At 39.6% G+C, this 23,581-nt stretch overlaps 1 protein-coding gene across 9 annotated transcripts in view; it reads left to right on the top strand.

The window, feature by feature from the left end:
• enah (ENAH actin regulator) overlaps nt 1–23,581 on the top strand; it is a 165,757-nt gene that overhangs the window by 98,737 nt on the left and 43,439 nt on the right. For 7 of the 9 annotated variants that reach the window (XM_023292630.3, XM_035958316.2, XM_035958315.2 and 4 more), the window contains exon 4: nt 22,266–22,338. In XM_023292630.3, coding sequence (XP_023148398.2) covers nt 22,266–22,338 — 73 coding nt within the window. Of the gene's footprint in view, nt 1–6,007; nt 6,469–16,948; nt 17,344–22,265; nt 22,339–23,581 lie in introns of those variants that run through there. The other 2 variants (XM_055015757.1, XM_055015756.1) reach the window with 2 other exon arrangements.

The raw sequence follows: 23,581 nt of genomic DNA on the forward strand, positions 1-23,581 counted from the left end.
AAAAATCATGTATAAAATTAAAGCTAAAAAATTACATTTCAAACGATTAAGACTGATCTTAGCAGCAAAGCAATCAGTTTTAAATTAATCCAGTTGATGAAACAGGGCGATTATTCACCAATGGCCTCAGTTCCTTACAAGAAATACAATTTTGTAGTTATAAATCACTTAACAAAAGGCAGAAGTTACAGCACATCAAGGCTATTCTGTTCTTTACATCGTTCAGTGTAGGCAGATTTTGGCAACTATTAATCAATTTCCACATAGCTAGTTTGCACACATTTTTGGCTCGGGAACTTAAATAAAGAAGCTGGTTATTACGTGAGAGGGATTTTACAGATGGATACTAATTTTTTGGGCCAATACCAGTTTTCAGGAAGTAAAAAACTTCACATCTCAATATATTGCCTGATAGTCTTTACATATATACAATATATAGAATGTTAGATTTATATTTAGAAGGGAAAATGAATGATGGGGTCATTGTTTATTCACTTTTCAGAAATTTTTTTTTTTTTTTTAGCAAATTGGTTAGCATTTTATCATGAAGACACCACTTGACTATGCATCACTGTCTGCTCAACTGTGTACTCTGCTATATGTGCTGCAGACAGTGCTGAGAACGTTGTAAACAAAGAAAGAAAGAAGGTTTTGTTGTGGCAGCATACACATGTGGACAAAATTGTTGGTACCCCTCGGTTAATGAAAGAAAAACCTATAATGGTCACAGAAATAATTTGATTCTGACAAAGTAATAATAAATAAAAATTCTATGAAAATTAACCAATGAAAATCGGACATTGCTTTTGAACCGTGGTTTAACAGAATTATTTTAAAAAATAAACTCATGAAACAGGTCTGGACAAAAATGATGGTACCCCTAGAAAAGACTGAAAATAATGTGACCATAGGGACATGTTCAATCAAGGTGTGTCCTCTAATTAGCATCACAGGTGTCTACAAACTTGTAATCAGTCAGTCGGCCTATTTATAGGGTTACAGTAGTCACTGTGCTGTTTGGTGACATGGTGTGTACCACACTAAACATGGACCAGAGGAAGCCAAGGAGAGAGTTGTCTCAGGAGATTAGAAAGAAAATGATAGACAAGCATGTTAAAGGTAAAGGCTATAAGACCATCTCCAAGCAGCTTGATGTTCCTGTGACTACAGTTGCACATATTATTCAGAAATTTAAGATCCATGGGACTGTAGCCAACCTCCCTGGATGTGGCCACAGGAGGAATATTGATGACAAATGGAAGAGACAGATAATACGAATGGTAACAAAAGAACCCAGAACAACCTCTAAAGACATTAAAGGTGAACTCCAAGGTCAAGGTACATCAGTGTCAGATTGCACCATCCACCATTGTTTGAGCCAAAGTGGACTTCATGGGAGACGACCAAGGAGGACACCATTGTTGAAAACAAATCCTAAAAAAGCCAGACTGGAATTTGCTAAACTGCATGTTGACAAGCCACAAAGCTTCTGGGAGAATGTCCTATGGACAGACGAGACAAAACTGGAACTTTTTGGCACATCAGCTCTATGTTCACAGACGCAAAAATGAAGCATATCAAGAAAAGAACACTGTCCCTACTGTGAAACATGGAGGAGGCTCTGTTATGTTCTGGGGCTGCTTTGCTGCATCTGGCACAGGGTGTCTTGAATCTGTGCAGGTACAATGAAATCTCATGACTATCAAGGTATTCTAGAGAGAAATGTGCTGCCCAGTGTCAGAAAGCTTGGTCTCAGTCGCAGGTCATGGGTCTTGCAATAGGATAATGACCCAAAACACACAGCTAAAAACAGCCAAGAATGGCTAAGAGTAAAACACTGGACTATTTTGAAGTGGCCTTCTATGAGCCCTGATCTAAATCCTATTGAACATCTGTGGAAGGAGCTGAAACATGCCGTCTGGAGAAGGAACTCTTCAAACCTGAGACAACTGGAGCAGTCTGCTGATGAGGAGTGGACCAGAATACCTGCTGAGAGGTGCAGAAGTCTCATTGACAGTTACAGAAATGGTTTGATTGCAGTGATTGCCTCAAAAGGTTGTGCAACAAAATATTAAGTTAAGGGTACCATCATTTTTGTCCAGGCCTGTTTCATGAGTTTATTTTTAAAAATAATTTCAGTTCAAAAGCAATGTATGATTTTCATTGGTTAATTTTCATAACATTTTTATTTATTATTACTTTTGTCAGATTCTAATTATTTCTGTGACCATTATAAGGGTTTTTCTTTCATTAACCGAGGGGTATCAACAATTTTGTCCACATGTGTATATGCAGTATATCAATTATCTTCTATTAGCATGTTACAGGATCCATGCCTGAGTTCATGCATTAAAGCCTATATGCATCATTTGATGGTAGTACCTTCTCACATGTGGAAGCCACGTTGTGAGTCAGTTACTTTTCCTCTGAACGCTCTAAAATAAAGAAATTCTCTACAAACACACAAATAAAAATACCCAAAGTGAAAGGTCAAAGTTGATTTCTTACCATCATTAAATGCTTCTTCAAATGAGAAGTTGCATCTGCTTTGATGTTCGTCTTTGACGTTCACTTTGACCCGAATAGCCAAAGATCTGGACTCGTTCCGCTGTTTGACAAGGATTCAGAGGAGTGTGCAGCTTCTTTGTCGCTGCTGTTTGCTTGACACAGCTGAGCGTCTCCACACCTTTAGAGTTATTTTACGAGGTTCACAATTCTGGCAGGTGAATGAATTCTGGGATGTGTGTCTCCTCATCGGAGGCCCAGAGGAATGTGTGAGTAAGCTATTGAACAAAGCTGAGAATAGTTTCCATGTGACGGAAGCCGGTGGATACGGGACGAGTGGAAAGTGTGTGTATGTGTGCGCATCTATTAGGACTTAAAATAATGGCCAACACTCATCACTTTGTTGATGGGCTGTTAATGTTAACCAGTTTGCCGCTGACTGCTCATGGTCTTGTCACTGGAATCAACTGCATGACCTCATTGGTTGGTTTAGACTCGGATCTGAGAGGATTGTGTTCGTCTGACTCGTGATAATGTGACATAGATTTGGAACCGTGAGCTCACGCATGGACTAGTGGAGAGACCTACGCTTTGTTTATCTGTTTTAGTCTTTTTCTCCTAAAAAGGCTAAAGTGGAGCCGGGATCAAGAGAGGGAGGGACGGTCACAGGACTTCTGTCTCTGTTGTGGTCGGGTCAGTAATCCTCTAATGTCAGGAGGGAGGAGAGTCTGTGTAGGGAAGAAAGACAAAAAGTTATAAACCTGGACAAACCTACAGCAGCTGGAGATGGAAACACTCTCTCTCATTATATTAAACAACTTTTGGTTCACATTGCTGACAGGATGATAACACCGGCGTCCTCCGGCGTTTCATCCTCCATCCTCACACCTCCCTCCCCCTTCCTCTTCCTCCTCGGCAGGTTTTTTTTTTTTTTTTAAACATAGCCATGTTGAATAGAGGGTCAGAAAAACAACGCTGTCCTGGCTTGACCTGTGTCATTGCGCTGGAAGTGAGCGAGTATGAAAGCACTTTGTTTTGAAAAGGCTGCAGGAGGAATGTGTCCAGCAGCAGCATGGTTGCCTCATCTGTTGGTGGGGACGAATGAAGTGCAGCAACCCTGCAGATAAATGTTTATATCTGTTGTTCTGTCTGTGTGCTTTCATGGTACTTTTGGCGGAAATGCACAACTGCACACACAGCTGTTGAGACTTTTCAGGGTTTTGTGGTTTTTACTTGCATATATGCAGTGAATATGAAAAGTATTTGCCGTTCATTGAAAGATTTAGCAGTTTAACATTGACTTAACTTGGCTTTTATATTTTTCATTTACAAAAGAAGATTCCTTCTTGTCAAAGTGAAAACAGATTTCTGCAAAGTAATGTAAATGAATTAAAAACCTAAAATAAGTAATTGTATATGTATATCACCCAATATAAAGTGGCTCACCTAATTTAACACAAGTGTAGCCAACTGGTGCTTGAAGCCACACAATGGAGATTATCTGACTGCAAATCAAGTTATTTTAATGTTTGTAGAAGGTCCACTTACTGCTGAATCAGTATTACTGCATATAACTACACCATGAAATACGAAAATACTCAAAATGAGCAGCACATGTTAGGTGAATACTTTTAATAGCCCAATGTACTCCAGTTATGTGTGCATGTGTTTGAGCTAAAGTGTATATATTATGAATCAGTACCTCATCTGCCACTTGGAATCATGCAGTGATCGCTTATTTATTATATTTTTATTGTTGATTGATATTTTTTATTCAGTTAATCAGTTATTTTGCTTAGAATATATCAAAAAATACTGCCACTTTCAGTTTTGTCTTACCAACAGTAAATGCTATTCAGTGTATAGTATTACAGTACAGTTACAGTGTAGTATATATAGTATACAGTATAATATTGCAGTTATAAATAGTTCAGTTTGTTGCCTGCTAGTTTCAACATTTCACAGAAGAGTGGGGCAGGCGACGTCTCATTAATGTCTTTAAAGAGGACGGTTTCTTACATGACTGGTAGAGTTAGTTTCTTGGAGTGAAGTGATTTAAACAGAAAAAAAAATATCAACCTCAAATAATTACATTTCTAAAGGCTGAGGGCAAAATTTACATATAAATGAATGTCCAATACATTCAAGCCTGTACCAAACACACAATGCTGATTCAGCCCATCAGTATCAGGTAGATCTCTGTAGAATCCAGAGATTTTAATCTAATGATTTTTCCACACTTGTGTGCTTTAAGTAACAGCAACTAAGAGGTTGGCAGAAAACCTAAGGAAGTGTCCAAGAAAAGTTTCTGAACTCCAAGTGGATTAAGATCTGGATAGTTTGGAGGCCCAGTTGTTGTCTGGTCTCTTTGTGTCCTTCCACATGTCTTTCCTGAAGAGTTTTACACATTGTCCTACTGTGGAAGGTCACTGCATCAACCTTTAGGTGGGTGGTACGTGTCAAAAGTAACATCTACGTGAATGCCAAGGTTCCCAGCAGAACATTGCATTATTACAACATGATAAATGTTAGTCAGTTATCCTGTCGGTGGTTTTAGTGTTATGACTGATCAGCACTGTAACTGTGCCATATATGCAGAAGATGGGACTGGTCTCTGGTCGACCATCTCTACTTTGCTTGAAACTTTTTTGTTATACTGTGTTAATCTATTAATGTTTAATATGGTGTCTCTGAAATTGATAGGGCTGGACCCGAATATTCGAATAATCTGTCGTTGTGGTAGTGTCTAGGGCTGGCCTGAATAGCAATTTCTGGGCTCCGGATATTCGGCCCCAATTAATAACAAATATCCCAATATTTGGATCGTCTGACGAGTGAGTGGGGTAGGTGGTGGGGTGGAGGGGTGGGGAGACAGAGGTGAAGGGACATGCTGAATATTCGGATTGTGCCACATCGGCCGACAGGGGGGGAGATGAAGACAAACGGACTAGCCGAATAATCCAATCGTCCGACGGGGGGGGCTTGATCTGAATATTCGGATCTCAAAAGTAATATTCGGATATTGCCGTAACAACCGAATATTTGGATATTCGAGTCCAGCCCTAGTAGTATCCAAATATTAATTTTGAGATCCAAATACCTGAATCTGAATTTATGTACAATACTCCCGTGCCAGTCGAGCTGAGTCTAATCCTCCGGTCTGTTTGTCTGGACGTCCGCTCTCAGACTTGGCAGAAGCTTGTCTCCACAGAGACATGTGAAAAGTTACTAACTGGGGACCATCATTTATTTTCAGTCTTTTACTGTTGCTGCCAGCAACACGCTATGTGGCTCTCAGTCGTGTGAAACCTTTGCGACGAGGGAGGGAGGAGGGCTGAAACCTGAGAGAGCTGGAGGCACAGAAAGACACATTTCATCCTCCATCCCATAGAAACAGCCTGAAAGGTTGTTATTGGAGGTCATGGGGGTGGGAGTGTGATGTAAACATTTTGGGGTAAAACACCCACCAGCCATGCACCACATCAGTGTGGCATGTGCTTGTTATTTTATGACAGCGCGTGGCAGCACTTGCATCAGAGGATCCCTCCTCCCCCCGAAATACCCAACTGCCCCACTTTTCTATTTCTTGATGAGCTCATGGTCTCTGGGATCAAACTGCAGTTGGACGACAACAGGGAGAGACTTTGGAAGAAGAACTGAAGGAAGTAAGATAGGAAGGGAACTGAGAAGCAGGTAAGAAACAAAAGGAAAATCGTGTGGAGCTGGACACAGGAAGTGACAAAAAAGAGCCAGAGGAAAGTTAGAAAAAGGCTGGAAAGTGAGGTCAGAAGTCCACCAGATTGCTTGTGTGTTTTCTCACTGCTGCTGCCAGCGGTTCGGTGCAACAAGGATCCCCCAAGGGCCCCATCACAGAGGTATCTGCAGACATGCCTGCTGCAGCAAGAGTTCACCGATTCCTCCAGGATCAGCAGAAGATCAGCCGCGCTCAAATCATCCTCCGGAGTGAGTAGTCGACCTGACAGGACTGTTAGAGAGGGAATGTTGTGAGCTGGTTTGTTTGATTTTTGCAGCGTTGCTTCATGTAGCTTCCTAAACACAAGTCTTGTTTGTATCTGTGCTCGATTCCATTATGAATGACCAGGATCTGGAAATGGAAAATATTCACCTGAGATGTGGATTTAATGAAAAAACCCAAACAATCTCTGGTTCCTAAATTTGATTTGCTGCTTTTTGTACCTTTATGTTAGTTCCCCTTCTTTTGGGGTTTGTCGGACAGATTTGTTAGATTAAATAGGCAGTTACAAGATGTCACCTCGGGCTATGAGAAAAAAAATAACTATTTCCTTAACACCGAGTCAAACTTTGAAGAAAGAAAATGCAGTTTAATCCACTGCCACACAGTAACATTTTCCACCGCTGCTGTCTTGTAGCAATTAAGACCATTAAAGAGTCCATAAGTGTGTGCATGTGCATTAAAACATTTAAACGTTCTGTCCCACGAGCCTCATCAGTCACATTTCAGCCGGAAGCAAGGCCTCCAAGGAGACGACTCCTCGTTGGCTTACAGAATCGCTCTGTAGTTTCATTGGTTCGGCTGCGCTCTGGTTGTCATGTAGCAACAGTGTAGGAAGGCAGGAGGGATGCCTGACCACAGTTGCTATGGTCTCCTGATCTTCGAAAGCGGAACAAGTCTAATTGTACATTTGAACCACAGCACAAAGACGTCTCTCTGTTTGCCAATAGGATGTGATGTGTGTGGAGACTTCTTTGGCTAAATCCCATAAAGAACAATAATATATGGCACTAATGCAAACAACTAAGTCTGCATTTGATTAAAGGCCCTCTGGTCATTGATTAAACCCCTAAAAACTCATCTCTGTGTGTCGAAGTTACATATTTAGAAGTTTTCTCTCATTTAAAAAAAGTCCCTTTGTGCCTTAAAATGGCTTAGATGTAGCAATGCTTTCTTTCGAATGTGCAGATCTGTGAAGTCCCACCTCTCTACACTTGCTGCAGCTCATGCATACCAGCTCATCTATGAGTCTGATTAAAGACTGTAAACAACACAGTCTTCTAGTGTGTAAAAAATACTGGGCATGTTAACAAGGCTAAAAACAACACAAACAAACAAAGCCTCTAGTGGCTATTGCATGAACTGCAGTCCTCAAACTGTTTTCTTCATGATACTGTTTTCTAAGCTCAGTTTTGATATTTGGGAAATCAGTTTTGTTTTTTGTTTATAATTGTTTTTATTGGCGTGAGTCTTTTAAGACATTGTAAGTAATAATTGATCACAAGATTAAAAGTGCCTGACTTGGTTGTGCAGGTAAAATTAAGATTATTTTATTGATTCATACAGCTTTCACCACTTTAATTTGTCACTTGAGATCTACTCTCTTAAACAAAAGACAGCTGGCACTGATAATTAGAACCTGCATAACTGCATATAAAGAAGGATGAACCCACTGTGACATTGCCATTAGGTGTTGTAGCTCCAGCTGTCACCATCTTGGCATTTCCTGAGTCCATCTAATTAACCGCTAATCCGAAAGTCCGCAAAGATGTGGAGCAACAGTGGTCTTAAGACAGCAGCCAGCATCATTCAAAGCAACCACACCTTCAATTATACACAACCTTTAAGGGTTAATGCAATTCAAACAGGTGAGTTGTGTAACATTTCAGCCCTGCACAGCTGTCATGAATGGCGAATTTAGCTACAGAGACCAAAAACAATTGCTTGTTCCAGACTGCAAACATGTTTATTTCTGCTTTAAGGAGCATTTTAACATGGACGTCTATGGAAATTGACTGGCTTTTGGAACCGGCCTCTAGTGATCATTTGAGGAACTGTAGTTGTAACTGTGTTATCTTCATTTTTCAGCTCTTGTCGTTGCAGATTTACTGATACTGTTTTTTGAGATCAGTTTTTATGTTTGGGAGATCAGGTAATACTTATTTGAAGACAATTTTAATACATAGTCCGTGATACGGGACATTTTACAGTATTAAAGTTAGTAGAGTTAATATCCAAGCACTGAATGTTTTGTGTAGACTATGAAAGGATGCTTGCTAATGAAAAACATGCCTAGATGCTGTGTTTTCTGGGTGCAGAGCCAAAGTGGTGGCCAGATCATTATGACTGCAGAAAGCACTCACCAAAACCCAAAACCTCCTCAACTTTTCCAAAACTCACGAGGAAGTAAACAAAGCACTTCAGTTAAACAGCCAATGACCGAGCCATAATTTTCACTGTCACCATCTTTCACAGACACCACAACATTTGAGTCACACTAATATGTTTCTGTCCTTCATTCTCTGGCTAATGATCCATTAAATATGTTGAATCTCTAACTCGTCATTGCTTTCCCACCAGTCAGCTTTGCTTTAATCTTTTCAGGGTGAAATATACTGATTTCCCACAAATTTATGCCTCATAACAAGGACTCATAAATGTACTGGCTGACATCAATGATGGGCTTTAATGAATGGCGTGTGTCAGAAGTCATCGAGGCTAATCACATGATCAAGTACTTTTTGTTGTGATACGTTAAATGACTTGCTGCCATTGCTTGCAATGGAACTCTTAATAGACAGGATTAATTACTGAGGCATCTCATCTAATAGCTATAGCTAATAACACCAGTTTAAGATGCTAAAATCCCAGGCTATGTTGTTTTACGCCTGTAAACCTTCTTATAGAAGTCAAACTAAAGCAAACATTCCCACATGCATGATGTTCCACTGACCACAACTGTGTCTTTGTGGAGATCTCAGTAAGCTCGAGGCAGACATCAAGATCGCTTTGGCGGATAAAATATCTCAATAAAATATACTTTTAGTTCTGTTGATAAATGATTTACCAGCTGTTCACTCACTTCTCTCCATCTAGAATATCTTATGATTCAGTGGCAACAAAATGAGCCTTTTCACACTTTATTAAACTGGCAGTTCTGAATGATCCAAGAAGCTGATGAGGCAGATTTGTGTACAACAGCCTCCTCCTGTGCTACTTTCCTCATTTCCTCCCTCATTTCCGCCTTAGTTCATCATGTTCTCTCCTCTTTTTTCTTTCCATTTTTCAAGTTTTCACAATGAAATGGAGAAAGAGGTGATAGGAGCTTCATCTGACTGCAGTGCTCTTCTGCTTTGTTGCTGTCTTGTTGTGTATCTCGCACAGTCTGGTTCAAAGTGTTTGGTCTGTTTTTTTCTGTTGCCATTAGCCTGGCGAGCTGATGATGAGTCATGCAGTAATATATAATTCATGGCAGTATTGGTTTTGTGTGTCTAATATATGCTCATGGCTGAGGTGGCGATAGCAGATAAACAGGAACACCTCAGGAAGCCCCTTTTTTCTGCCTTCATCTCTGTGTACCAACTCTGACAAAAAAAAAAAAGAATGAAAGACTATTATCTGTTATTTGGCTTTTGATAACATGACCGTGCCTTATGAATCACTGTAGTATTTTTTATTCTTGGAATACAGGAAAAATCACTCATATTCTGTTGTCTTTGTATTTTTTTAGAACCTAGATTTTTGGCCGATACTGATTTTAGGGAGTCAGAACTTCTAATGTCAATATATTGGCTGATATTGATGTAGAGTTAGAAATATATTGAAAGAGGAAAATGAGCAATGTGCTTCATAAAGTAGCTGGCAACTTACCGTGAAGACAAAGCTTGACTCCACACCACCATCTGCTCTGCTGTATGTGCTGCATACAGTGCTGATGGAGATCGAGGTTTTGCAGTAGCCGCTCCTAATCTTTGGAATTGCCATAGAAACAGATATTTTAAGAAAACTCTCAAGATATACATACTTTTTGTGTCTTTTGATATTTTAATTGGTCTTAGTTTTTTGGATTTTGATTGTATTTAATCTACGAATTTAATCTTTCAAGTTGTTATCATTTTTGTATTTTGTTTGTTACAAATTGATTTTATAAATTTGCATCCTGTTTGGCTTTTGCACATACTTTTGTTGCTGCCCAATGGATAACATGCACAGCACTTTGGTCAACTCAAGTTGTTTTAAATATAAATGAACTTGATTTGACTTAATTAAATTATTGTAAACAGTGGAGTCGGAGCTGCTCTCCTGGATGAACTATGTGATGACCCTGTTACTAAATTACCCTAAGCATCTCTTTTTACATTATGTCATGTAAAAGAAAGCTTTCATATCACTGTATACCTGAGAACATGTACACCCATATAGATATATCAATGAGGGTCGATATCAGCCAAAAATATTAGCCAACTGATATATCGGTCATGCTGCAGTCCTTGCCCAACTATCAGTAACCAGAACTCAACATGGCATCTTAAAATGCTTGCTTTGTCCCAACAACAGACCCCCAAATTCCTATTTCAGTCTTAAATTACTTTCTTTTAAAACAAAGACAAACATGAATCTTCATGTATAAGAGGCTGCAACCTCCAAATTTGTGATATTTCGTTCAACAGCTGAAGATTAATTATCTTTCCATCAATCAGTCTGTTAATAGTTTATAGTTTACCTTAAAGAAATGAGCCTAGATACTGTTGACCCAGGTGTCCTATAGGTCAGTGACAGAGAATACATTATCTGGTAACCCAGTTCTCCCCTGACACCCTAATGAATACCCCGTTATTTACTTTAACCCTTCAAGGCTGTCTAGTAGGCCATTCCACTTGTTGCTGGGCAGATCCAAAACTATAATAAGTACATGTTTGCAGGTTGTTTCACTCTGACATACGATCGCTCTGGACTGACACTGTTTTCAGGATCATCCCTGCGGTGCCGCTCAGATATTCTGACAGGGCATGGGTTGGAGTCAGGTGTCCAGTAGTCGCCGTGATGGAGATGTGAAACTGGGCAGAGGTGTGAATGTCATTAGCACACTGCCCTCCTAGACATTCTGACTCCCACGAGCCCCAAAATAATCCCCCAACATGTAGGACACAGCGAAGGAGCCAGTGATAGACACAAAAACAGATGGAGACGGCTCAGTTTTTCACTGGACTGACAGTAACTTTAATCTCCTGCAAATCTGTCAGTAATAGGATTCAATCCTAATTAACTATTAATTAATGTCAGATGCTGTGCGGCCATAATTTGTCTTTTTATCTTACTTTTTCTCAAGTTTTTAAGCTTGACTGTAAATAGTTTCACTTAGGGTAAAAAATTAACCAATAGAATTTCATTATCTCGTCACAAAAAGTTCAGAAATTAAATTCTCATACTCATAAATTCTCAACTCATAAATATTTAACAGGTTTCTCAGAGACCCAGGCTCTTTTTAAATGTTCTAGTAAATCTATGGATGTTCTTATAAAGCACTTATACTATTATTCTTTTCTAATTCTACTATTTTTCATGTTAATCAAACCCAGCAACAAAATTCATCAGTATGCAACAAGACACTGGAGCAGCAGTTTGAACAGAAGTGAGTTCACTCTGGTTCCTTTACAAGAAGAAGCATCAGGACGTGACCCACCATAAAAGTCAGAGTTCTTGATTTCGACTAAACAAGACCTTGAAAGTCATTGAGTCTAATGGTAGTGTGTGTGCAAGCTTTTAAGTTCCTGCTTACTGTAATATCAGCAATCGAATGAGGTTAATGGCAAGGTTGCTCTAAAGTAATGAAGTCATGTAGCAGAGGTAAGACTGTGGACAGAGAGGACAGAGAGTAGCGATAACAATTGATGAGACGAGCTGGAAGCCAGATGGAGAATTTGAAGTGGGTCTATTCTTGCCAGGTAGCCCATTTTCCTTGGTCATCTAATATAATGGTTATTGATGGCAGCTGCCTAATCAGACCTTTAAAGAACCATTTTTCCTGAAATACACTGACATCAGCAGGAAACAGAGAAGCAGGCAAAGCAACAAGGCGGCCATTAGGCAGGCAAATGCTCAACTTTGTTCCAAATGCACAGTTATTTCTTAATTAAATCTGCCTACACTCTGACAATATTTAGGAAAGGACTGTCCTGAGCCAGGAGACCGCATTCAGGCAGAAACAGATATTGCAAATGCTCGATGACAATGACCTTAAAAGATGCAATTCTGACAAAAACAGAATAATTTGTATGAGTCACAGAGGAGAGAATGTCCTGTCCCTTACTTTATCATGATTCTTTTTGTAGCAGAGAAAAGTGGAGCTGTACAAGGTGATAATTTTGCCAGAAGCATGAACTTGGGCAGTACAAAAGAATCAAGCTATGATTGCTCTCACAGCTCTGAAAAGCACTGCACACAACAAGGTCGAGATGGTATTATAATGTACGTTTTAATATTTTTTACCTTCTCCCAGCTCAGTTATTTATTTGTGATATAACTTGTTCATATATTATCTTTTAAAAATTATTTTAAATCATAGTAGGGATGTAAAATTTAAGAGATATGTCCATATTGTTATTTCCAAGACAATGTGACATTGCACAAGGATCTCATCTATAATGGACATAAGTACAAATATAGTACAATACTGCAGTTGAAAGGGAAATCAAATAGTTGAAGAGAAGATTTCATGTTGTCAATGGAGATGTGAACCTTAATCTTCATTTTGACTATTAAATGCTCAACCCAGCCTCTCAAGGTTCAAATCAACATATCTTTGCCAGTTATTTCATTGTTTTAATGTTGTTCCTTTCCAGCCAACCAATCACACATTATATGTGATGGAAGTAACACAGAAAATGGAGGAGAAGCTTCAAACATGAAGTGAAAGGGCTGTATTTTGACTGAAACCATGATATTTTCCTAAACCTAAATATGTAGTTTTTGTGCCTAAACCTAACCAAACAGCGAGTGAAAGTCCTGTAGCTGAGTTTTGCCTCCTTGCTCCACTGGTACCTTGTAATACAGACTCTGTGGCTGTTTCAGAGTAAAAGCCTTTCCTTCTAGACCTTTAAAAACATAAATGAGGATTCCAAATAGTTATATAGAAATGTAATTTTTGATAAACAAGGTTGTAAATACATGCGAGATATGGCATTGTTATAGATGTTGTAAAATAATTTAGAAGTAGTTTAATAGAGCTTATCAAATAAAGGGGTGCATTGATAAATATCATTATGACATTTTTGACTATTTATTATTTTGTCCTCCCATCAAAACAAGTCCATTGGTCATTTTTGTAGGCATCTCATCAGGACGCATAGTTATATTTTATTGTGGCAGTGCCCTTTAGGGGCTGTAGTTATTATGTCAGGCTCAAAGGGAGATGTGATGTAGTTACAGTCTTTAAGTTAGCACAAGGAGGAGGTTGGGGTGGATGGACAAGTCAACGAAACATTGGACTTCAAAATAGGAGGCCACCTTTCCTGTTTTAACTACGTTCCTTTCTTTGTCTTGTTGATTGTTGCCTTTTATTCTGCTGTGCTCGCAATGTAATTGCAAATGACAGATTGCCCTCAATAATGCCACGAGATTTAAATGAAGGTTTAATGAATGAAAGTGTTACGTTTTACTTTGACCTCATAACTCTAAGCTCTGTTTGTTATCGTGACCAAATTCCCTCTATTTTAACCACATCTTTAATTTTTCTTCAACCTAAATCTAAAGGATGTTAATGCAGTAAGAGAAGTTTTTTTCAAGGTTAACTTTTAGTGAGGACAGCTTTTTCCAAGGAGAAATTCTAAAGTTGTGAGAAATATAGACCATGAGCTAATTCATGGCCAATGGCCAAAGTATCATGCTGTTTGATAGAGCAGTACAACATATTTCTGCAGCTCAGATGTCATTTTCTTTTCGTGCATGGGCTGCAGCCAATGATAAATTGTTGTTATTGATGCTGTCATTTTTACCTTTCAGCCGATCTTGGAAAATGACATCATCCTACGGCTACAGTATACAATACTATATGAGGATTCCGCCCTGAAAGAATGTGCGCCTGTCATTCGGCTATTCGAGTTTTTACCAGCCAGTCTAAATAAATCTGGATGCAGACGTTTGTCTCACAGTCAAGTTAACTTTGACAGCGTGAAGACAGTTGGAATTTCCTTTAAATTTTTCCAGTGGAATCTGTCTGTGATTGCGTCTTTTAGGTTGGAGTGTGTTAAGTTACTGGCTTCAGTTCCCAGTTGGAGCCACATATGCTAAAAATGTACCACTCATGATAGCGTAAGGCTACAGATCAAAGTGTCCACCAAAACAGAGGATGAGCTTCATATATTATTTATAACCTCTGTGTTGCTTTAAAGCCTGTTTGTGTCTCACCGTCTGACGGATGGACATGTGTACACAGGAATGCAGTGAATAAATGCTCATCCACCACAGGCACATACAGAAACACCTTGACCTTTTGGCAGATGACAGTGTCAGCTCTTTATTTACACGAACATAGACTTGTGGCAGGTTTGACGACAGGTTGTTTCTCTGCTGGTAGAATAAATAACTGCATGGGTAAGACCTTGTCCAGTCATTTCGTCACCCTGACAAACACATAATGTCTCATTTGTTGTCTCTTTCTAGTTAGGTCACATTTTTCTCCCCTTTTTTGTATTAATTCTTCATCTGTTGTGTCTCTTTGACGAGTCACAGGGGTTAAACTGATAGACTAACTGTGTAGTGGTATAAATGTTTGACACGTCCAAATTGCAAATCAAAACCATCATGCTTTTTCATGCAGAACCCAGGCTACGTTCAGAGACATAATTCGCACTGTTTGGAAAAAAAGCTTCATTTCAGTGAGACAAGCAAGGGTTGCAGGATGGGATCTCTGTGGATCAGGATTGTTAAGGTGCGTCACAAGTAAGTTAATGTCATTGGGAGCTTTGGAGTTTGGAGGTTGGGTCAAATTTTTGTGGAGTGGCTGGAGGTATAGTCCTGATGAAGGAGGCTTTGGTGTTAGGGAGTGCCGTTGCCATGAGGGGGATGGTTGTGCTCAGTATAGAAGAATGTTATATCCAAATTAATACCGGGACCCAATCTTTTCTAGCACAACATCATGTTGTAACAAGATCATCTCCAGTACGACTGCCCCCCTTATTTGGTGCTACATCTCAGTGGTTTTCAAAAAGATCTATCTCCAAATAATCTAAAAGTATTATTTGATATCAGCCTGGATTATAATCAATGGACTTCTTTAGTAGTCAACTTAGAAGGACTTCACTAATTCTTATTTTAGAGACACTGAAACTATTGTACAAGCTTTCTCTGTTGGATTATTCTAAGGTTCTTTTTGCCTGTCTTTTATGAGCTCTTGTGCAATCTGTGATCCTCTTGGCTGCCCTTGTTGCAGACTAAAAAGGTGACCACGCTTTTGCTGTCAGGTTTCCAAGACTGCAACAACCTGCCGGAGGAGATCACACTTGCTGGGTCTGTTTTTCATCCTGATTATTGCAAAAAGCACACATTTACTACTTGGTTTTAGCTAATTGCTCACTTTCCTATGGGTCATTTCACATCAAATAATCAAATATCTGCTTGACCATCTCTGATTTGCCAGAACTTTTTACAACATGAAGAATGTGTGTGAAATCTTAGTGTGATATATCATATACTTTTCAAGGTTGACAATATCTCAGGATGTAGGTGGTATCTTTACATGCAAATACAGCAGTTTGGAATTTGTTTGTTTTCCTCTCTTCATCCATGGGATTTCTGCCTCCATCACAATGCAATACAATACAGTGTCAGAAGATGACTTTTCAGAAGGAAATTCCAGGAGCTTTCTTTGCAGAAATTGTCTCAGTTACTGAAGTATAACCCATAGATCTTGCTGTGAATGATGCTTTCTGTCAGTTTCCACATTTTACCGTCAGTTTTGTAGAGTTTTTCACTGCTGTGAGCAACACTGTATTCAGACAAATGTGAAGGGGGAATAAGTGGTGATGCCTCTCTATGCTGTATTGCACGTACATAGTTGATTTTATGTTTCACCTGCTTAGAAAATGAGGTGAAGTGTAGGGAGTTGAACCCAATGAAACCCAAACTAGCTTCAGTATATGGCAGGACATTCAGCATTTCTCTCATTTGGGTAAGCCAGCCCTTTTCGTTTGATGCTAATTCCAGTCATCTGAATGAATAATTTAGGTATCAAGGATTTATATGAAACCTTGGACTTTGAGCTACTTTTTCCTCCACTACATCCACCACACACACACCGGTAATGATATTGAGGGCGGCTGCGTTGTGTCCTTCTCTGTATCTAGCGTATGAATAATAGATTGGATCCAGGAAGTACAAACTGGCTGACCAACCCATCAGGTAGAGAATCCTACCACATCCTCTGCATAGCTCTCTCTCTCTCTTACACTATTTTTGGTCTCTTTCTCCTCCTTTTATGTGCCGTCAGTTTGTTTTCTCCTCACTCATCGTCTCCGTCTGGCTCTCCTCCTTCCTCCCTCTTAATCTCCAGCTCTTTTACTCACTCTCTCTCTCTCTCTGGCTGCCTCTTACGTTCATCCCTCCCTCTTGCCTTCCATCCCTCCCTCTGCTCTTCCTTTGTTTCCATCAATTGTAATCTATTGGAGAACAGGCACAAAGAGAAACCACACCCGGCGTTTCAGCATCATCTTTAAAGGTGTACCGCCAGGATATGAAGGCATCAGATTACAAAAGGATAAAGAATGTGAGCAACGGCTGCAGCACTTACTATTTTGTTTTATTAAAAAACAGTCATTTTTATCTTTTTTATTCTTTGTTGCTGGAGCTTGAGCTCATAACCATCCCTCCAGCAGTGTGGACAATGCAGAAGTAAGGTGCAGGCAATTGAAAGAAGATTCTCCAGATATCCTGAGTGATGGTTTTATATGTGACGTCCCAGGATTGTTCAGGGGGTGGCAGGGTGGTAGTTGCCCTGAGACCTGGAAATGGGTCAGATGGGGCCTCGCATGATGGACTTTGGCGCTACGTTTGCTGCCAGAAGAGGCCCACATTGACGGCGCCTTCATGTAGGTATACTGGAGTTACTGGGGCAGACTTCTGTGGTTGTTTTACTTTTTATATGTCTCTGATTTTGAGGTTGAAGTTTGCTCATGAAAACTTTTGGAAAAGGGAGGTGCTCAAGATTTTTTAATTTACCTCAGTGAATCATGATGAACTGTTGTCTGTTTTGTCCTCTTATTGGGAAAAAGACACTGCACGCACCCTTCTTCCCTGAGGTGTGTTTTAGGACCAGGTAAAGATCTCATGAACGAGTAAAATACTGCAAGGGAGCTTCACTCTTTGCTCTGCCTCCTCTTTTTTTTCCCCAGACTTGTGTCAGATAGTGTGTTTGGAAGCAGGAGAAGTCTAAGTGCTGTTGTCTCAGGTCGTTGAATCACTTCAGATCTCTGAGGACCTTCCATTTGACAAGAAAGGAAACTGACTGAAGTCTGTTTCGAAAAGGCACTTTAAGAAGTGACGGGTCTCTTTGCTGCTGTGTTTAGAGATGTAAGACACCACAAAATGGACTGTTCTTTGTGGTTTCATAGTTGAATAATAAGATACTACAGTAGAAAGATTGGTTTAATAAGAAAATGAGGCTTAAATGAACGTCTGACCCGGTGATTCGATTGTAAGTCGTCCCTCCTGAGCAGCTTTAGGGGCTGCTGCCCTGCTCGCCTGTTTTCTGAGTCTTGTCATTAGCACATAAGCTCTATTAGAGCAGACAGTAACACAATTACACCCATAGGCAGCGGAAGATGGAGACGAGATACCATGTCAGCAATTATAGTCGCAGATATTGACTGCCTGTGGACTTGGTTTAATTTGATAGTATTTCTGTTCAGCCTGTACGAGAAGAAAACCATAAGGACACTAAAAAGACGAGATGATTTGGATAATCATGACGGAAAACGCTGCATATCATTCTAATTCTGTTTTATGTTGTGGTTAAATGTCCAGAATCTTTACATGTCTCATTTGCTTTGGATTTGGCTTCAAAATTGTCTGTGTTCATGGTTTCTGGGGAAATTTGGCACCATTTTACTTATCAATGAATCTGTCAAATACGCTTATTGGGAAGTTTGTAAAGTGGCAAAAAAATTAGTGCATAAACCACTTGAAAGTTACCCTCAACTCATAATGTTGTCAAAATATATGGATTTACATGTAGAAAAGCTGCAAATACTAATACTGGAGCAGCTGGAAATATTAAATTACTAGATGTTGTCCTTAGTCTGATAAACTAAAAGGGATCTTGACAGTAAAAAGGTGAAGTTTGAATGATTACATGTTGTCTGCCACCTTGTCTTGAAGTCCAGGTGGATCAATGTTGTGGCAGTTTACGCAATATGATCATTTACCCAGTTTATGCCTTCAAAATGCCACAGAATTGTACCAGCCAAGCAGGATAATTCCTGTGCTGCTCATACAGAGAATCCACTCTGATGGAAAAGTGAGTGATGGGGCTGATGCCAAACATCTGGCATCTTAACTGGCATAATTGTTTAAGAACTGAATTGTGAAAGAGACATGTATTCCTGCAAGTTGTTAAAATTGAGAAAAAATGTGGCATTGGTACAGAAAATATAAATTCAATCTTGAGGAGATGGATTCACATGAAGAGGCAAAGAACTGAGGCTCTTCCTCAGCTTGTAAATTTGTGAGTTCTCATAGTTTCTATATGTTTCATGGATCTGTTATTCTGGCATAATATCAGTTACTTTGTGGAGTTTTTGTCCCGCCTCTAAAATGTCAGTAAATATAGATAAAAGCCCCAGTTATTGCTCCTATAGCTGAGTCATTTTTCAAAAAATAGCCACTGGTGGAGCTGTTGATTGATGCCTTCTTATGTTCTGACCTTCAATAGTCACAATCTCTCTATTAACATGTATTGCGCGAATATGAAGTTAGCTGTTTACAACAAAACGGTAGAAGATTTGATCGGGCTGGTGGGTTCAGAAAACTGAAAACAATTAGACGATCTTCATGTGAGAAATATCATGTTACCTGTCAGTTTTGTGCAAGTGTTTGGATCTTGTTCTGACAGACACCTGACGAGTGCTGTCGGTGAGTCACTCCTTTACTCATTGGTTTCCAGTCCGCACACACACGCACACGCACACACACACACGCACACACACACACACACACACACACACACGCACGCACGCACACGCACGCACACACACACACACGCACGCACACACACACACGCACGCACGCGCACGCACGCACGCACACGCGCACGCGCACACGCACACGCACACACACACACACACGCACGCGCACGCACACACACACACACACACGCACACGCACACGCACACACACACGCACACACACACACACACACACTGATCTGTACCTTGTAAAAGTTCCACAGTCTCCTCTGAGGATGTTTGTTGCTCCGAGGTTAAGAAACAGCAGCTTACATAAATACTAAAGTCGGACACATTCAGCTTAGTAAAAGCACACACAGACACTCTTTGCTGACCAACTACAGTGTCAAAAAGTAAGTGTTGAGAAAATTTGGATTTCAGGGTTTGAGTTAAGATAAGAATAATATGCAATGTTACAGCAGCAAACAGGACAATGTAAACACGTAGGGACGTCAGTGGAAAAATAAGGAATAAACATCCTCCATTATTTATTCCTTTTATGTGGAAAAAAATGTAGGATTTCTTTGGAATGCTGACCTTTATGTAATACCTGCTGGGATTAATTGTACCTATATAATTTAATTTGATGAGTTAAGTGAACAGTCCATGACATTTAATGAGCTAATCCTATGAATTTAAGGGTCCACTGTGTTGGATTTAGGGGTATGAATTAGCAGAAATGGAACATAGTGCTCGTAATTTAGAATTCAGTTTTTTTTTTCTATTAGTGTATAATCACCTGTAACAATGAATCCTTGTGTTTTTATTACCTGATAATTAACATCTAATATAGTTCACAGTGTTTCTGCTGTAGCTCTTGGGAAGGCCTTTGGCTTTTTTTTAATGGAGCCCTGTCCTTGCTTTACCTGCTTAGGAAAGGCGGTCGAGGGGAGGAGGAATCAGTTAGTTGCAATCTGGAACCTCACTGATAGATGCTGCTAAATCCTGGACTCTGGTCCTTTACGTACTAAAAGTGAGAAACAGATTAAACTTGTGTGATGCCCCTAACACTGATGAAATGAAAGGAGTGTGAGCTAAATTGTCTCACCTCGGCCTTCCAGGCTGTAAAAGCTGGCATATGTCTTCACTCTGTCTTTTTAGCATCAACTTTCTTCTGTGTTTGCACCTTCAACACCTCCACAGGACACCAGACACTCATCCATTTACTGCTTGCAATGCTGATTTTACTGACTTCCACTCAGCATTGTCGTTTTGTTTCATATAAGTAAATTTAATTTGTTTTAAGCCAGTTTCTTTCTAGGACTCCTCACCTAAAACAGACTTATCTATTATGTTGAATTAATAATGAAATAAGTTTATTTATGAGATCATTAATGATGAAGTAAATATGGAGCTAAAATTGAGTAAAGATGAGGAATTAACAGAATTTTCTTGCTTTTAATGAATCACAGAGTCACCAAGACCTACTAATTTTCTCTGAAACCAGAGATGCACTTAGTTTCTGACAGTTTCTACAGTAGATGCTGAGTTTCTAAGGCCTAATAATTTTAGAACCTATTATCTCAATATATATGTTTCTACAGTGTGACTGCTAGTTTTTCACCAACACTCCAGCTTCTTTTATTTATCACTGATAATTATTGCTCTTGATCTGACTGAAACATCACAATGACAGCTGCAGGCCTCATGCTGACTCATCAGAAAGGGTTTTCTGTGCTGTCACTGCTGTTGACCAGCAGACCGCCTTCCACTGAATCCTGTCATAGCTGAAGCTGACCCCTAATTACCCAAAGTCACACCAAAGGAGCATGTAGGCCAGTTTGTGAGTCTTTGTCCCTTTTCAAGATATCACATTGGTGTGTTTTTAAAATTTTTGTGTGCATTGTCAGGACTGTGGTTTTCCTGCTTGTACACTGGTCCTCTATGGTGTTAGAAAACTGCATCATGTCACCGCTGGGAGGGTTTTTATTTCCAACAGATGATCCAAAAGTCTCAGGTAAAGATGATTCGTTTGATGCCATGAAAATAAAACAAAGCTGTTGTTACTTCGCTCTAATTGCTTCGACTCAGACGGGGGAAAACCCTGTTTTCTCTTCTTGCAGAAAAGTCGCCGATGCTAATACTAATGACAGTGTTAAGTGGGGGCAATGTGTGTGAGCGTTTTGGTATTCAGAAGCAGTCGCCGGCCTGGCTGCAGCCCAGATTTGGCCGGTTTTATCTTTCTGTCTGCCGCTACTCTCAGTCAACACTCGGCTGAATACTAATTGCAGTCGGATCTGCTCCCTTTTCAGCTCCGTCCAGATCCAGAAGCTTCTGGTCACTGTGTTTGTGTGTTTGATACACAGAGAACTGTGTTGGTCCATCTGGCCCTGGTCAGGTTGTGCAGAAAAGTTAGCTCATTAGCAAGTGTAAATTAGACAGTGGTGTCTGGGCAACTCTTGTTCTTGTGCCAAGGGCGACTGAGGCTACATGATTGTGTTGTGACTGTTTCAACCATATGTTGTCTCTCTGAAAATCACATAAATGGCCCCGTGACTTCAGAGGACATGAAAACACCTGAGATCTACAGACGGCAGATAAGCCGCATCATTTGCCAAATACTGTGTTGCCATGACGACCGGCAGTTTCTCCCCATTTCCTCTGCCAACTGTTTGGAGGCCTTTAGATGCGATAAGAACCTGCAGTGTCACACAGCACCGATGCTTCTGACTGGAATCTTTTATTTTTATTGAAGCGGCACACGAGGAGTGACTCGGTTTGAGCGATGATGATGAAGGATGTCAGCTGGTTTTCTAACAGCAGCTGTCTGTGTGTGTCGCCCCCTGCAGGCCCCACGTTGCCCAGACCGGGTCCCCAGGTTCAGAATGGTCCCACACAAGAGGAGATGGATCTGCAGAGAAGGTAAGAACCACACAGGGAGGATACTGACCTGATAAACTACATGTAGGTTCAACGACTTACCACTGGGGACAACAGTTTTACTCTTACTCTCAATTTCAACAAAAACACAGTGTTCGCCCTGCAAGGGAACTTTGGTTGTTCCATCTCCATCACTTTCTTCTTCTATATTCACGGTATAGATGTTGTCATTTATATGTTTTTCGGTTTCTGTCATTAGATGTCAGAACTACACTGTAAAAAAAAATCCGGTAAAACACTCTGAAACTCTAAAAATGTTGAAAATAATGACAAATATCTGCAATAATGTGACATTTGTAGTGAATTTAAGTACAGTAAAGCAGCGTCATTTTACGGTCACACATGTATAACAACAAAATACTATTTGTAAAACCGTAGATTTTTAATTTGGACATTATTTACAGTTTTGGCTTGTTTTTGTTTTGTTTTTATTTTTGCCTCAGCATGTAAATTAATAGGTTTGATCTGTGATTTTACTAGATGTTATCTGTAATTTAGCAAAACAGGAAAGAATTTGTAAAATGACAGTGACACAAAAATGTCGATCATTTTACTATCAAATAACTGCATATATCTGTAAAATAATTATATTTTTGCAGATTTATATGCAAAATGTAGATTCATACTTTTATTCTGTAATTTTACGTTTTAAAATGTCAGTTCAATACAATACGGAAATCTGTTTTTTTAAGAGTAAATTGTTTTAAAAAATTATAGTTAAATACAGTTAAATTGTTTTTATTTTTTTACAGTACAGTGTAAAAGTATGATCATAGCTTATAAATCTAATATTATGTTAACCAGTGGTTGTCACCAAGGTTTTGTGCTCCAGATAAAACTATTATCTTTTTTTCCCCAGCATACCATGACACAAAATTTACATGAAATAAAGGCAATTGCAGCAGCTATGCTGTGATATGGACTCTACTGGCATTTAAAATTAGTCCTGACAGAAAATATTTGAGGAATAACCGGTGATTACGTCTAAGTAGAGCCACAAAACTTCTGAACATGCTTGAAATTTGTGGTCAGTATCCTGTAAAACACCAAAAATATCTGCGAAACAACTTCAAACTATACTGTACTTGTGGCTGCAGAGCAACAGATGCTCCTGAAACATTGTCCGGTGACAGAACCAGAGCTGAGTCTGAACACGAGGCCTCCAGATGCTGTGGACATTCAGCCTCATGCTTACATGCATTCAGACAAATCCTTGTTGTTTTTC

Source organism: Amphiprion ocellaris, chromosome 12 (genome assembly GCF_022539595.1).
Source record: "Amphiprion ocellaris isolate individual 3 ecotype Okinawa chromosome 12, ASM2253959v1, whole genome shotgun sequence".
Lineage (NCBI taxonomy): Eukaryota > Metazoa > Chordata > Actinopteri > Pomacentridae > Amphiprion > Amphiprion ocellaris.